General features: G+C 41.4%; 1 protein-coding gene across 1 annotated transcript in view; it reads right to left on the bottom strand.

The window, feature by feature from the left end:
- Nucleotides 1-12,940, bottom strand: part of TMEM131 (transmembrane protein 131) — a 93,289-nt gene extending 80,349 nt beyond the window's left edge. The window contains exon 1 of the mRNA XM_059493781.1: nt 12,742-12,940. Coding sequence (XP_059349764.1) covers nt 12,742-12,907 — 166 coding nt within the window. The 5' untranslated portion in view covers nt 12,908-12,940. The remainder of the gene's footprint in view (nt 1-12,741) is intronic.
- Nucleotides 12,941-17,718: the final 4,778 nt, after the last annotated feature.

Here is a 17,718-nt window from a genome sequence, read left to right as displayed (position 1 = left end):
TGCTACTCACTATTTCACAGAGAGGGGGAAAAAGTCAAATGATTTCTACTTTACTGCACACAACAGCACAAACTGAGCATATCACTGACAACCAAGTAAGTCTGCATGTAATCTTTCACTAACTCACTTTTCTGTCATTTCTGCCTTCAGATAAAAGACAAGTTTCTTTGCTCAGCAAGGCCCTTCCCTAGTAAGAAGAGTTGTCACATTGCGCTCATTCACTCATCTCTTTTCCCCTCAGTCAAGACTGATGCAGATTTTTAGCAATTCAGTCACCAATTCAGGTTTTAAAGCTAGCCATGAAACAGAAAGTGGCAGCATGATTCTGATTCAGAACACAGGCTCCAGACAGACAACGCAGCGACTGCTTGGACTGAGAAAGGAAGAAAGTGAGTCTCCACCCTGAAGCCACTGCTCACACATCTGGCTCACAACATGTGTTTCACGCTTCAGAAGACAGTGCAACTGCATCAAGGTTTCTTTTACAGCTAACACTAATTAGATGTGTTTTGTGATAGATATATTCTTGCAAAAAACTATACAAGCACACATAGAAACAGAAAAGCTCACTGAAAGTAACATGTACTCTACCTAAAAATCTGCTTTTATTTATATTCCTAACAAAATTACATTAGATGATTTCAGATTGACACACAAAAAGATTACATTTTATTTATACACCTTTTTTCTCAGATGCTTATTCTGTTTTCAGCCTGTATTTCTGCCTTACAGAAATGTGCATTTCCATCCACTTTGACTAAAGCAATTTTAATTTTCATCTAGTTTTTTTTAATGAGTGTAAAAAACTATCTGCTATTGGCCAAAATGGCAGATTTCAGGTGGCAGCAATAAAGGCCATAAAACTTCACTGGAAAAAAACTACCAAAATACTACTTTGAAAGCTGCCAGATGCTCAAAGTTGATGCTTTACTTTTAAACTTTTCAAAAATTTCATTAGCTCTGCCAAAGATATATATTTCCTGGCTCCAAAATGCTTCTCAAGAAACAATACTCAATTCCATTCATAGGGGGTATGAACAAGAAAATTCATTTTAAAATAATTTCTTTTTAAATTAAATAAAAAGGAGAAATAATTCTCTAAGCAGGAGAAAAACTTTCATGCATGCTATTTTTAAGCCAAAGAGAACAATACTCCTGACACTCATGGAAACTTCTCAGAAATCGCTTAAAGAGAGTAAAAAAATTAAAAGGGAGCTAGAGAGAAAACAAACATCTGCAAATAGCATCCTTTTTTTTTTTGCTTTGAGCCATACCAAATGTGGCTATTCTTTCTAATGATGGCCATTTAAAAATTTCAATATTTAAATTAAATTATACTCCTATACACGTATTGTTATTGAATCTGTACAGACATAAAATTACTTGGAACTACCCTCAAAAACAAGGTAAGTAGTGCTGCAATGAGATGGGGGAAAACAACAGTCCCTCCAAACTACTCTTAAGGATTTATCTCAATTTCTGAAGTTTTAGATCAGAAACTTTTCACTGTGGCAGTTTTACTGCTCATGTAGCACTGAAACCTGTTGTGCAAAAAGATAATGTACACTTAATGGAATTCTAATCTTTTTAGCATATAGAAACAATTATAGCCTATAGCAACATCCAAAATGTAGCTTGCCAGAAACAGCAGTCAGTTCATGGCTTCTGGAGCCTCAGGAGAACAATGCATTAAATGACAATAATTTCAGCTATTGCCATTAACATCAGTCTTCCAAACTCATACTTCTATAAAATGAACCAGTGAACAGACTCCCACTTAGTCAAAAAAAAGGATTGTATCGACACAATGGAAAGACCCACCTAAAAGATACATCCAGGATGATTAATGACCCTAATAAAAACCAACCAAGATCAAGCATTGTTCTCCACATCACAGAAAATAGGAAGGAAGATGCAATTTTTAGAGTTTCTAAAAAACCCTCCACAGAACAGGAAGGTGACAGAGCCAGGCAGACACCTCCTGACATCTCAATGTCTTGCTGGCAAGGTGAATGCAATCAGGTGAGAGCTAAGGCTTATGCTCTGTGGACGCTGCTCAGTTCTCCATCCTTACTCCTACCTTGCTACTACAGAGAACTCTTTCTGTCGCTCATCTTATGGCACAGAAACAGCAGTCTGCTATGTGAGAGTTCTGCTCTTGCCTCCCTTTTTTCTTGGTCAGTTACCAATGTGGAGCTGCAAGAATTTTCAGAACAAGGGTACACCAACAACACAATTGTCTGGATTTTGTTGTGTAACAGTTGCGACTTGGTTAATACCAAGTTACTGAGAGAAGTATCATTGGCAGGGAGGAGCACAGATCTCCGCCCCTCCCACGCTCACTGGGCAACACTCGAGTGTCCACTGGAAACAGCTATTAAGGCTGACGACGAGTGAAAAGAGTGGCAAGATAATGCTGGTTCAGCTACCATATAAAGTTTATAAATACAACAATCAAAGGCCAGGGAAAGGTAGCAAAGGCCTGACGTTAAAGCCAGAGTGCTAATGATGTGGCAGTAACACTACTTATTGATCGCTGAGCACAGCACTCTGTTGACTTGCCATGAGGGAACACAGACCACCAGCAGGAGAAAGCTGGCTGCAAGGTCTGATAAAACCAGAGGAGAAAAGGGTGGAGAAGAACAACTGAAAGTTTTGAAAGAAGATAAAACACAGAGCAAAAACAATTAAACAAAACAGGTGAATTTCAGTTTGGGGGAACACTCCAAAAACATTTATAAGAAATTAAAGGTGCAAGTGGGCATAGAGAAATTAAATGCTTGCAGAAATGCAATTTAGCTACCTACAATACCCTGGAAGCAGTCACCCCTCAGAAGTAAATAAACAATGTCTTCTGGTCAGACTCTTTTACAAACAGCTGTGATGATCTAAGTTGACACCCGGTGCAACACAGATCATGATTTCACCCAATAATTTCAAACCCTTAGGCTTAGTGACAGAATATGTTATGGAGAGATGTCTTATTCACTCATCACTAAGCTGCCCTCTAAGATAAGCCTTCACTCAGAAATAGCTCTCATTTCTACTTCGATATGCCTAGCACTCATTCTCAACCTAAATAGGCACACCTTTGCTAAATTCAACATTAGAGGGGTTTTTTTTCACAAAACAGGTATTTTTAAACGATAATTAATTAAATAAAGCTAAATAAATAAATGTTTTATTCAATCTCTGAAGGCCTTAGTCTAGTCTTTTTCCCTAGAGAAATCTCATTTAATCAAAGGAAGAATTCACAGCACTCATCAAGTACTAAAACTCTGATCAAATTTCCCCTGATGAACTGGAAGTTCATTTCAATCTTTTTCTCCATCAGATAATGATATTCAGTAGTACTGATTGGCAGAGTGACTTCACCTGTGAAGATAGACTCTGTCAATGACAACCATCTCTCCTTCAATATCAAATGTTTGGGACGTTTCTCCCAAAACAAGGAATTTATTAATCTTTTGAATATTTTGGATTATGCAGGTCAGCCAAAGGTATATGGGCACATTATAACCTAGCTAAGCTACACAAAAGACAACTGACAAGGTATATGATAATATAAAAGTAGCTGTATCACAATATAAAAGTTACACACACACACACATCCCTTTCTTATCTTCTTATACTTAGGAGAGAATTCAGAGGGCAAGAGTGGCCTCAGTGCTTCCTAGTACACACTAAATAATGGTCATCTCTGGTATCTCTAAACTGCCTGTTGCTGGCTCCACACATTGAAGTTACACACAGTTCAGAATACCAAAGCAAACAAGAAGGGAATGGTTTCTAGTAAGGACCAAGTACTCCATGTCCTCCACTGCAAGAAAGGAATAGTCAAAAACTTCACAACATTAACTGTCCAAATCTCTCAGTATTTCCTCAGACATATTAGCTGCACAGATTGTTAACTTTAATACATCTCATATATTAACATGTAAACCACAATTGAATGTATTGCTATATTGCCAGCAGCTGGCAAAAGCAAAAACTAATAGCTGTATTATGCATCACATGAAAGATAGGATACAAATACTCCTGTTGAATCAAATTTTAAAGAGAAAGAACAAAAGCATGGGGACAAAAAAGTGTGTGATTCACAATTACAGAAATAAGAAATGGTTGAAAAGGTCTTGTTTTTATCTTGATCACCCTTTTTTAGTGATGCAGCAACCCATGAAGCTTCCTGGCACAATTACAACTCTGCTTCTACCAAAATTGAATCTGTATTATTATTACCATAACACTGGCTTCACCACAGAGTTACATGAAAAGTCAGACTTCTGTCTTACAGATATTCCCATCAGCTGCAAAAAAGTATTGCAAGCTCCAACTAAGTTTTAAGATCACAGGGGAGACACGAAATATTGAGACAGGGAAACAGAGGGTGGAATGGACATTAAGACTGTCATCCAGCTCAACCTTCTGCAGAAGTACAGTGAATGCTGAATTTGGATGATGTTGCTTTAGGCTGTCATTTATCTGCGACTTGCAAACGTCCAAAGGCAGAGATCCCATAACCTCCCTAGAGAACCTGTTTCAATGCCTGACCAGCCTCATGGTGAAATACAGACTCATCATGTCACAGCAGAAGGTGCCAGCCATGCTGACCGGAAGCCCATGACAGATGGGAGTCAGTGATCCAAGCAGGAGCCAAGCCCAGCAGACCCACCCTGTGCCGGGCTGCGTGTCTGGGCTGGCCGGGCTGCACGTACTCCGTGGCTGCAGGGGGAGCCCAGAGAAGCTGCAATCAACACCACCAGCAATTATGCCACCTGGGTGGCCTTGCTTTATCTGAAAGTGCAGATGGAAGTTCCCATGTGAACATCCTTTCTACCTGACAGCAAAAATTATGAATAGAGCTGTCTTCTTACAAGGAAGGAAATCCAGCAAAAGAGCAAAATAGGGTAATCTTTCTATGGATGGTGTCTGCACAGTGTGTTGCACATGGGGGTCCATTCAAAGGTCTGTTTGGTGCTACACAATTCAGGGCTCTCAGCATCAAAAGAGATCCAAGATTATCTGTACTACTCTCTCTTTATGTGGTTAGCTTTAATAAATGGAATTTTCAATGCTATTCCATAGTGCCCAAGTGCCTCTCTTACTCAGATCATCAGAGAGCATCATCTCCTGGCACAAAACAAACTTTCCTGTTTAACTTTATGGCCGATGTCTCAGGCTCCATCCATGAACCTCTGTGAGGAGTCGGGCTCCATTTTGCTCCATAAACTACTTTGATTTTGGCACACTGCCACAAGATCCCTCAGCCTCCATTCATAGGCCATGCACATATTGACCATCCTTGCAGACTTCCAGTGGGATGGCAGAGAACAGAAATAGACACAGTGGTTTAGGTGTGTTCTATTAAGTGCTGACTAAACAGGAATAATCACGTTGTTCAGCCCAGTGGCTACACTCCTATATGTTGCCAGGGTACATTGCTGACTCATGAGTAGCATTTCCAGGTTGTATTCCCTGCAGGTGGTTATTCTGTCCCATATAAATGGCTTTCCATTTGTCCTTTTTCCATTTCATGAAGGTCCTGTCAGCTCACTGTTCTGTCCTGTTTAGGTCTCTCCCAAATGCAACTCGCCCTTGAGTATTGGTACATTCCAACTCCAGATCAGTGACAAAGATCTAAAGCAGGACAGGTTCCAGAATAGAGCCAGGAAGAGCTCCTTGTAGCCAGCCTCTGAGGCAGAACATGAACCACTGCTGGAAATAAACCAAAACCATATACCTTGCAGTTTATCTATCTGCCCAGATAGTTTTTATCATTATCTACATTATCTACAAAATCCACCTGTAAATATTTGTATAGTATTTTGGTGCAAATCACTGATCCACTTAGACGACTTCTGTGTTTCTAGATTATTTTCTATTTACTTACAAGCTTCAGATAACAGGTCTTTAAATTCATTCAACATATTTATTAGGAAATATTCCAAACTACTTAAATTGGTACCATGCTTGTTTACAACTTTGTCTCCTATCATCACTCCTTCAAGTGGTGATTTAATCTGTTTAACACCATACTAGCTGTGCTTCCTCACTTAAACAACTTTTTAAAAACCTAACCCTTTAACCAAGGGTTGGCCGGGATTTTTCTAGTTTAAGTAACTTTAGAATGTCCATGTACATCCTATTACACCAAATCCATACAGTCCAACACAGATCTAAGTGTTCAACTGAAAAAAACCCTCAGATAACGTTTAAGACATTGTGAAGACAAACTGCTTCATGAAGAACAGGTAATGGATCCATTTCTAAAATTACTTAAAAAAACTAAGTGCATTGCATTAGTCAGCCACACAGTTCTATTACATAACATTTTGTAGCTTCACAGAGTACACAGACAGAAGGAGTTGTAGTTTCATTTCCTGTACAGTTCCTTCCACTAAATTTCACTCAGATACCTCTAAAACCAGTTTGATAAGGACAGCAGAACTCCTGTTGTCAGATGATTCTCTGTTGCAAGCTATGCCAGGCAGTAGAAGAGGTACTAAAAACACATCTATGACAGTCTTAGTGAGATGACTAATCTGGTAACTGTAGCAGGAAAATCTCAAACTAGTGAAACACCTCAATTTTTTCCTCATTTTCAGGGACTGGAACTGCATGGCAATCCTTCAGCTCTCTGCTATTTCCCCATTACATCCAAAGTTTTCTAACAGACAGACAGACATGATCCTGGTTTAATCCCTTTCATATTCCAAAGCAAAAGTTATCCAAGGCTGCTTATGAGAAAATGTTAGAACTGTATTTCAAAAATGTTAAATGCAAATGCTGCACTATATCTTTGCTGCAGTCAGTAAATCACTAACTATTCTATAAGGATAGTTGTGAAAACAGAAATACACATCAATCTTGCATCCCATTAAAATTTTAACAGCTGCCTCTAACAAATCCATATCTGACACAAGTTTATTCTTTGATTGTATTTATGACTAGAAAGATAACCTGGAAGTATTTAGAGCTAATGGTCACTGGTTCCTTTGGTTTCCCCCAATGCAAGAAGAAATTCTGCAACCTCTGTCTTGGTATAAATAATTAAAATGCTGAAACACTAACATAAATTTTTTGAAAAACAGGAATTATTTTAAAAATAACTTTAGTTCAAACTCAAGTTTGCTAACACCCACAGTGTGAATGGACCAAATCAGCTGCTTCCATTGCAAGGACCTACTGTGCTCAACTTTTGGAACTACAGCATAATGCAGGCTGGATGTGACCTCAGAGGCTCCACCCAGTCACCTGATCAGAGAACATTAGAGTTCTAGTTAGAGGAGGCTGCTCAAGGAATTACTCAGTCCTGTTCCAAGTACCCCCACTTATTACTATGAAGAGTAGAAGTTTAATTCAACTGCTGTCTTTTAGAGGAAAAAAACAAAACACTTCTTGAATGCCTGTTGTACCCAGGTAATTTCATGCTGTAGACTGACAAAGTCAGGGGTGCTACACTGGACAGAAGGTACAAGCATGAGAAATAAAAGAGATTATAGACTTCTATTCTTGCCGAACCCACAAACACAGGAACAAACCAAACTGGTTCCACCCTGTGCTTCAGTCACATAACTTTTACTGCTCGTTATGCATGAACCACAGCATCCACCATTCACTGTCAGACTCTCAGGTAATTTACCAAGTTTACTGTTTGAAAGGATTATTTGAACTTCCAGGCTCAGTAAATCACACTATGGAGGCATAACACATATCACTTTAAGCAGTGTAAAACTGGGTAGGCTTTGAAACAAAATGACTCACAGCAAATGTCCAAGCAAACAGCTGAAAATTTTAAAATGCACAAATACATCCAGATGACTCAGAGCAATCCATATTGCAATCATTCACAAAAAAATCACAACTGAAAGCTTTAAATAATGCAAAGCCTATTGACTTCCGCACACTCTGGTGGAATTTCATCATATTAGACACTACACAAATCCACAGCAAGTTCCTTCAAGAGATGACAATCCAAGGCCCTGTACTGAGCACACTATCCTTCAATGGACCTCTGCAGGTGAGGGGACCCCCGTCTGCTTCACACATGCAACATAACTGAACTCCAGTGAGGGAGAAAGAGGTGCAGGGAGAGAATAGCACCCACTTTGAGATGACATTGAAGGTCACAGAGAATATGGGCTCTCAACTTCCTGTCCACTGTAGTAAAACCTTTCCTTTATTTTAGTCCAAAGATTTCACTAGCAAGTAAGCACATTCAATCCAAGCACATGGTCAATATTTTTCATTCACAAGCGCACAGACACAGTGCAGACCTAATCAGCTGTCCCACACTTAAGTTTCAAAACCACAGTGAGATAGCATGGTCAATTTTTACCCACTTTGTTTTCCTCACACTCTTCATGATTCTAATGTGCTACTTCAACTGCTGGAGTGTTTTCAGTTTGATTGAGGCCATTCTTTCTGAATGAAATTTGATTTAGCCAGGGTCAAAACACCAGCATAAAAGTAAAAGCTGGCATGCTGTAGATTTGTTCTGACAGCAGGATATGACAAACAGGCAGTATATGTGAAGAGACTTTTTATAATATTAAACATATAAGCTTTCTCTCAATCATCTTCCAATATTAATCTCATTTTGATACTCCTGTGAAGTACCCTGGTTTGCTATTTTAGGTATCAGTAAAAAACTAAAAGCAAAAGTTATTTGTTTGAGATTAGAAAGAATGCCAAAAATAGAACCAGAATTCCAACATATCAGTGTACTGCTCTGATGACAATATCCCACTTACACTCAGTAACTAACTTGGTTCCTAGGAAGCTAGAAGAGAATACATCAAGCATTAAGAAAAAAAAAAAGAGCTATTTTCATTGATCTGTCTGGTTTCATAATGTTGATGTTTAAATAGAATTTTTTCCCAGATCCAGCACCAAGATGTAACTTCAAAAATTACAGTCAGCGATTGAACATAGCCTAAATATCAACCTTGCTCTATCTGCATCTATGTTGTGAGCAGATGGGTAGGTAAGACAACTATCAAAGTAGTCTCAACAGGCTTTCAGTCAGCTGGCCAAATAAAATGGGATTTAAAAAAATTAGTTGTATAAAGCAAAGACTTTCTAAAAATATATAAATGTATATAAATAAGGGAACCAACACAAAACAGTTCAGGTAAAAAAGCATCCTCATGTCAGACCTTTATCTTCAAAACACTTAACTTACTATGGGGTTGTGGCATTACTATGGCTTCCAGCTAGCTAAAACCCAGAAAGCTATTCTGTGTATGTTGTGTGTCCTCCCTGACCAAAAAAAACAAAACAAAACAAATCTCAAAACAAAACAAACAAAACACCAAACAAAAAGCACAGCAATATAAACTGATAGCGGTCCTCAATCTATGTGGCAATATAGAATGTGATAGTTACAGCAGGAAAGGATAAACCTTACAAAAATCCTGAAAATCATACATATTTGCCAAAGAAACTATAAAGTTATTTTTCGCCCCTCCTAAATAGCAAGAGGCTCTTTGAGACTGAAATTTTTTCCTGCCATGTCATTCTTTTGCAACGGTTCACAGATTTCCTAACTGAAAAAAAAACAAACATAAAATTTTACAACCTTCTCAGTCTTACTCATTCCTCAGCAATACATGGGCACCCATGAGGACCCAGCTAGGCCCAAAAAAAGAAAAGCCACATATCAGTGTTTAGTCTGAAATTGATGTTTAAGGTTCTCTGCTGCTTCAATCACAGTTTACTCTGCTATCTGCTAAGATACGAGATAAATTCCAGAAGTTCTATTTTTCTAGCACAGAGAGAGTGTACAGCAATGTCACAGTTCCTCAAGACTTTGATTTACAGCTAGAACACACAATTTCAGTTTTGCTTCTTGCTTTTAGGCAAAGATGTTTACATTTGCCCCCTCAAACTCGTTAACTAAGACTGGGCACAAGAAATAGTCATGTCTATCTAGCATACTCCAGCATCAATCTTGTTTCTATGTGTGACAGCTCCATCCATAAAGAATTGCTTGCTGGTTCTACTCCACATGAAGCCAGCATAATTTTCTCTCCATCAGCTCCATCATTCCCCCAGTTTCTCCTCATGTATATGCAAGGTAAGAGGAAAAGAATGTCCCCCACATTCATTTTTCATTTTCTTTGGTCATATTCTGATCTATTCTTCTCACACTGTTCACTTGGCAGTTGCTTCTATCAAGTGTTTTCTGTACCAACTTCTCTGGAGCACATACTGCCCTGTGTCTTACTACAGCCACCTTCAGCTCAGCAGTGCTCAGGAACAACAATGCACAACCTCAGCCCTAATCCCCCTCCACAGCTTCCTTCCTGCAGCTGTAGTGAAAAATGTATGCCCACATTTGGGAGACGGAAAGGATATTCCTAGCTACTTCCCTGCTTCCTGACTATTATTTTTAAACTGTCTTACTACGTTTAAGTTGACACAACCTGGTAAAAACTAAGGTACTTAAGGACAGAGCCTGAACACCATCCCCTCCTTTCCTCTCAACTACTGTTTCCAGGTCTCACCTTGAGCTGTCTCAAGACCAAGTGTCCAAAGTGGTCCTTCCTCTCCTGAGGAAGTCACTACCTCTTGCAGATTGGCACTTACATTGTAGCTTAAAATCAGTGGGACTAGATCTCACAAGTTCCCTTAATCTTTGTTTTGCTTTAAAACTATTGTTTGGTTTATGTTTTGTTTTACTTTTTTTTTTTTAAATCCAGGGTTTAAACAGTCATTGCACTCAGTAAATAGAAGCAAGACAACACTTCCTAACATGTGACCCACAAATGCAGATTGCCAGTGAATTCTGCTCAGGAGTTTATAAAAGATGAACAACAGAAAAAAACAAACAAACACCAAAGAAACACTTATTTTATGACCTTAGATGTACCACTCATAGACTACCCTAAGCAGCAGAACACTTGGCAGGAAATGTCAGAAATCTGAAGACTAAAAGAAATCCATGTTCTAGTTGAGAAACAAATTCACCCTCTGAAAATGACAGATGTGTTGCTGGGATAAGTTTTAAGTAATAGACTGTATAAACAGAAGTAAATGTTATCAGTACAACTATTGCATTGTCTTGAGGGGCTTCAATCGTATCTGTTCAAAGTGCGAATCTAAAACTGCCCTTGTTTATTTAGGAATGCCAAGAAAACCCATAGAGAAAAAAAAAAACCAGTATCTTCTTCACAAATGAACCAACCAGATCATGACCCTAGCTGTCACAACTTTTAGGGTATGAATCAATTCTGTCATACCACTATATGACATCACTGACAAAGCTTAGAAACACATATACCTTATTACCTGTGAAGGAATGCAATCACAATAAGAGTTAAAAACAGAAATTTCTCAAGCATTTGAACTCTTAGTACCTCAAGACACTACAGGCCACACTGACAAACTTACACATTCTAATCTCTCTAAGGATATGGGATAATACTCATGCTGTTTTCTGAATGTTTACATTTCCTGTAGACGAAGTCAAGTGAACAAGAGTGGTTGTGCAACAACTGATTTGGGTTTTCAATCACCTTAATATCAACATCCCCATATTTGTAAAAAGAAGCTACTAGGAAATTACTGGAATTAAGCCCTTCTTTAGAACGGTATACCTACTATTTTTTTAATAATACATGCCTTATTAGGATGCATTTCTTCCCTCAAGTCTGGTCTCGGCATACAACTAGACCCTCCTTGCTAAGCTCCTATTCCATACACTTCTTATTCTTACTCTTTTTTATTCTTACTCCCTTTCTTCCTGTCAGACCTCAATCTCCTCCCTACTCTGGTGCAGCAACTTGCCTGAAAAGCAAATTGTCCTGTCCAGCCAAAGTAAATCTGTTTCACCTACTTTAGTAATACATTACATTTACCTGCTGCTTTTTCATGCTGCCACACAGCCATGCTTTCAAGCAGACTAAGAGTCTGCACCTTGGAAATGCTTGAAAGCTGTTCTCAGCAATGCTACAGATTATGCTTAGGTGTTTCGCTCGGGGCTTTTCTTCCTTGCTAAACCACAATGAAAAGACTCCACGCCAAAATCACAGACACTACGAGTTAGGGAAAGTCAGACAGGGACTTTAAAAAGTTTGGAGAAAACACCATCGACTCCACAAAGGCTCCGGAAATCTGTCAAAAGTTTGGGGAGGAAGAGGGGTGTCCCACCGTCACTTGGTGAGGGATAAAAATCCAATCCATGCAAAAGCGTGCATTTCTGCCCTTTCTCATGCTGCTTCGCCAGTCTGTTTGGCTTGGCTTCGTCTCCTACTGAAAGCCTGCCGCAGGGAAACCAGCTCAACGCGAGCAAGCCTCCTATTTTATTTATTTATTAATTTATTTCCCTTTCCCTTATTTAAAGGACAGCTCCAGCTCCATCCCTGTCCCCGCCGCTGTCAGGGAGGAGAAACCCCCGCGAAACGTCAGCGACACAGGGACACAGCCACACAGGGACACAGCCACACACCCGCACTCCGGCAGCCGCGGCGGCGGGGCGGGGGAGGCAGCGCCGCGACTGCCCGCACAGCCGGGGCAGCGGAGCGGCGGGATGCGGAGCCGGCGGGAGAGCAGAGCCGGCGGGATGCGGGATGCGGGACAAGGGACGGCGACCCCGGGCTCCTCCCCAGCCGCCCCCCCACCCCGCCGCCGGGGAGCGGGCGCGGGCCGCGGCCGCCAACGGCCCCACCGCCGGCGGAGGAAGAAGAGGAGGAGCGGGGGGAAGGAGGACAAGAAAGGGAAGGGAAATCTGGGTCTCACCTTCCTTCTCGGCCCGGGCCGTGTGGAGGAGCAGCGCCAGCGCGAAGCGCAGCGCCGCGCCCCGCCAGGCGGCTGCCCAGCCGCCGGCGCGGGGGAAGGGGCAGCTGCCGGGGGAGCAGCGGGGGCAGCGGGGGGAGCAGCGGGGGCAGCCGGGCGCCGCCGTCATCGCGCTGCTGCTGCCGCCGCCGCCGCGGGTCCGCCGAGTGTCCGCGTCTGTCTCCGGCCGGGCCGCGGCGCGCGCGCGGAGGAGCTCGGGGAGGGGCGGGGCGGACACCCCCGCGAGCGCGCGCTGCGGCTCCTGACGCGCGTGTCACGGGCCGCCACGCCCCCTGGCCAGGCCACGCCCCTACCGGGCTGGGGCGGAGAGCAGGTGCCATTTTAACTGCGGGCAGCGCGCCCCTCCGCTGGCCCCGCCTGCTCTGGCCACAGGGTTGCCGACTAGGTCGCTTTGGTTTAATTGTTTTGGGTTTTTTTTTCTTTATTATTTATTTCTTTTTGGTTTTTTTTAGCTTTTTCAAATGCTATTTTAGATCTGCTGTAAGCGCCGGCTCTTCGCGGTGCGGTCACTCCGCCTCCGTAGCGCTCTCCTCTGCCGGTCTGTGGGCGGGCCGGGGGCGCTGTTGTTTCCCTGCCGAGGCCGCCGGGGCTTCTCCCAGCCGCCTCCAAGATGGCGGCGGGCGGGCAGCTCCTTCTATCCGCGGCCTCGCTGGAGAGGGGGGCGTTTCTCTCCGGGGCTGCTGTCCTTTTCCCGTGTCTTATATTCCCAGCTGGAGGTCCGGAGCGATGTGCAGCAGGGGTTTCGATAGCTTCACTCTGAGGGAATTCTCCCTGCCTCAGCTGCCGGGCTGGGCCGGTCCCACGGCACAGCAGCCTGGGCCGCAGCGGAAGCGGAGGGCTGCGAGGTTTGCATGCCTCAGAGGCGCTGTGAGAGCCCGTGCTGGACCTAGGGCGTGACACCACCCGTCAGCCACTCTGGAGGGAAGACGTGTACCTATCGCTGTCTGTTTGGGTGACACGCGGGGCTGTAAGGCCTTTGGGAAGGCATGTAGTGAATTTGCAGTGGGGGAATAGGCACATTGTTATACACGTGAGGTTGGGGACTGTCAAGTGGAGGTTACACTGGGAAATGGGTGCGTGGAACCAGTGCTGACAGAAGCTGTGGTACCAGAAGTGCCATGTGGCAATGCTCCCAGTAAGAGATGTGGTCTGGGTGTCATCTGTACACGACTGATAGTCTCAAAGTCATCTTGGATAAAGTGTCAGGAGCAAAAGTCTGTAGTATAGTTTGTTCAGAAGAACTGCCTTACCTTTTTAGAATAAAAACCTGTATGAACCCACGTGCCATCTCAACTGCTCATTTCATCACCTGATCAACACGTCACACTGGATTTAAAGTGGTTGAACACATCACTGAGTTTCATCTGTCACAACAGTATAACCGATCTTGGTAGTGTAATAGAGCCAGAGTCTCTAAGGGACTGACTAACAGCCTAACTAAAAATAGTAACGTTTGTTATGGCTCTTACACAGTCATAACATACACTGTTCTTTATTGTTAAAACTCCCTAAAGACACCTTGAAAGTCTGGAGGTGGTTGTTTTGCTGAACTATGGCTACAGCATCAACTAGGTTTATTTTCAAGGGAGAAATGGAATTTTAGAAGTACTGGGTTGAAACCTTTCCCAGCAATGGTGATTGTTTCCAGAAGACACGTAAGGAGAAACCTAAGGCTTCTGTGTAATTACTAATCCTTCAAACTTGCATAGACTTTTGACTAGTACATTGAAAATGGATTTATACAAATCAGTGATTTATGAGCATGAGTCTCTGTTCATATTTCTCAGAACCACCCAAACCACAGTAAATATAAAGCTTGATCCCTGCTGTGAGCAAAACCCACATGTTGACTTCTGTGGGGGTTAGGTATGTACATCAAAGAGCACAATCAAACCTAAGAACTCAGAAAGATAAACAGCAGTTAGTGATGCTCTCTTATTACGGTGGACCCTGTAGGATTTTGATTTTACCTTCCTTACTGGGCTTCTGCTGTACATGCATTACTCTTCTGGGAAAAAAAGTCAGCTAATTTCTATTTCTCGTATTTCAAATTCCCTATTGCACAACCAAGCAGAAAGACTTTCTCATAATTCATGCTCTAGAGTGTCCTACCCACTAAAATGAATGGGAACTCTAAAAAAGCTAATATGTAAGCATAGCAAAATCTGCCAGGATATAAATGAGAAAAGAACTATGAGTCCTACTGTTATGGTATCTATGAGTCTTCAACCTTTCAACATTAAAATATAGGCAGTTTTTATTTGTTCTAAATACAGAATGTCTTTTGAAAAAGATATTATGAGTAGAAAACAAACAGCTCACAGTACATATTCTCCCTTTCATCTTTGTCCAGAACTCCCACTGTTTTCTGTGCAGGAAAAACCAATACAATATGGTCCAATGTCTGTAAATGATAAAGCAAAAAAGCATTCCATTAATTTATTTCTGCTTTAATCTGGGTTATATTATTTCATACTCATTTGAGGTTCTTCAAGTAGTTTCATTTATACATGCAGTGCATATAAATACCAACATTTGGATACTGTAGTGTTGCTTGAGCATGCTGAACAGTTTAGAAAACAATTTCTATACTAGAAAAAAGCTTCTTATAATAAACTATGACAAGACCTAGAATATATTTCTTATGGAAGTGTATTTGTGTTAATAAACAGAAATGACAGAAATACTTAGGCACTAAAGTTCAACAGCTGACTCATCAGATGAAGGAATGCCCTGTTCTACAGGAGAACACATCAGAAAGACTTTGAGACAGAGAGCTGTACTCTGATTCCTGCAGCCACTGTCAGCTTTGTTAGCACAGAGAACAGGGTACAGTTAACACCAGAAGAGTGTGGTGGTCCATTCACCATGAGTGAAAAATTGTGTACCTAAAGACTGCTGCATTTACTGAGCTGTGGTAGTTTGAAATATTCCTCTAAGCAACCAAAATGCTTTCATTCAATTGTCATGTAAGATACCTTTGTTGATAGTTTATAGTAATTTTGTTTTGCTTCCTGTGCAAGGAACCAGAAATGCTAAAATACAGATCTGTGGTTTCTGCCACCCTGATATGGAAGCAGAAATTTCTGGGAGAGTGTCAGTCTGGTTAGTTAGAAGCTGTAACCTTTTCAACTGCTGGTACTCACTAGAGATTATCTGCTTGACAGATAACAAAGGCAGTAATCCATTGTTTGGACCACCTTGTCTCTCCTGCAGGGAATTACTTCTTTTGTGGGACATGGATCAAATCCAAGTGATGTTGCACTCAAGTAAATGAGAAATTTTTGTGGGGTCAATTTCTCAGGATCCAGGAGCACATAAACTCTTAAATCAGCATTGAGATTTCTGTCATGAATGTGCTTCAAGTTGCTTCTTTTTGCTTTTACCAAATGTTGTACATTGTCAATTGGTAGAAGATAAACCAAGCAAAGGAAGAAATGGGGATAGAGGAGGCTGTTGTGTAATCCAATCAACTCTTCTGTTAGTAGAGACTTACTCCTAGTAGCTTGTTTATTCATAATTTTCAAATTAAAAAATCCCCCTGAAAATTTTGCACAGCCTTTGCTCTTCACTGCCAACAAGGTTTTCTGATATTCAGTATATCCCCACCTCTTTTCATTTATTCCTACTTGTTCCCATATGTATAAGCCCAAGTATTTCCTTTCCATCTTTAAGGTTTGCATTACTTAAGCATTTGCTGGCTGGAGACATGCCTCCATCTACCTCTGCTTTAACAAAACTGGGTGATTAAGCTCTTTTGACCTTTCCCTATAAAACCACTCTTCCAGATAATGCTTGTTGCCATTCCTTCATTTGCCTTGATGGATGACAGAGAAACAATGCTCATACCACTATTGAGTCTGCTAGGGGAAAGTTGTCCTTTTGGAAATGTTTCAATAAGCTTGAGCTGCCAAAATGACTTTGCATCAATTTGATGCTCCCCATCACTTGGCCATGTTTTTGAGCACCCTAAAGCAGGGTTTACTAGCCAGTGGATCTGTGCTGTGTCTTTCACTTGCCAATACTGGACCTGTGTGCTGAAGGCAGCCCTGCATTCAGGACCAGTGGCTCAGGACTCCCCCACTGCTTCATTTTCCATGCCAGCTTCAAGTCATTGGAGGGCTTTGTTTCCAACACTTTGTTTCCAACATTGGTGGCATTGTGAAACTTGTGCATGATGAAAACAGAGGAGATACAGTATATTGAGATTTTAATATCCAGTATTGTCTACAAGATTTATTTTCAGTGAACCCTCCTTACTTTTTACTTAATGATTTTATTTTCTAGAGTGGTAAATTGGGGGGGGGGGGGGTATTATTTGTTCTACTTTGATTTTCTGTTTGCTTAATCACTCATATGATCATGTACCTAAATGAAAATCCAAGATATGTCATATGATTTTTATTAACCCCATAAGAAAAAAAAAAATTTCCCTAATTTCCTTAAGAATTTTGCATTTTAGGAATTAAATATAATGATCCAGAAGTTTCTTTTTTGGAGAAAAGGATGATGACCTTCTGATTGGGCTCATAATCTGATACACACTTGCCCGATGAGAGCCCACTTTCAGTTTTGCCTTGACAAAAGCCATGACTCTAACTTTGGTTTGCCACATCTTTCTAATAAAAGAACAGGAAATAAAAGATGCAGTATTTTTGTGGTAATATCCCTGTTGTGAACTGGGATGTGAACTGTTGCTGTGGATATGCACCTGGAAAGATGCATGAAATAAGCATTAGCCTCATTTATTTGACCACCAATTCAGGTTTCCCCACTGGTACACCGGTGTCTTTCAAATGCTCCGTTCTTGTCCCTCTTTCCTGTAGTGATCCTAGCACCAGACAGAGTGGGCTGGGCTGATCTGGGATGACCTAAGGAGTTGTGTCCAGCATGTGGGTTTGATATAGAAAAAGGTGAAGG

This window comes from Ammospiza nelsoni, chromosome 2 (genome assembly GCF_027579445.1).
Source record: "Ammospiza nelsoni isolate bAmmNel1 chromosome 2, bAmmNel1.pri, whole genome shotgun sequence".
In the NCBI taxonomy this organism is placed as follows: domain Eukaryota; kingdom Metazoa; phylum Chordata; class Aves; order Passeriformes; family Passerellidae; genus Ammospiza; species Ammospiza nelsoni.
The sequence above is the reverse complement of the archived record's forward strand: the minus strand, read 5'-3'. Positions and strand labels throughout refer to the sequence as shown.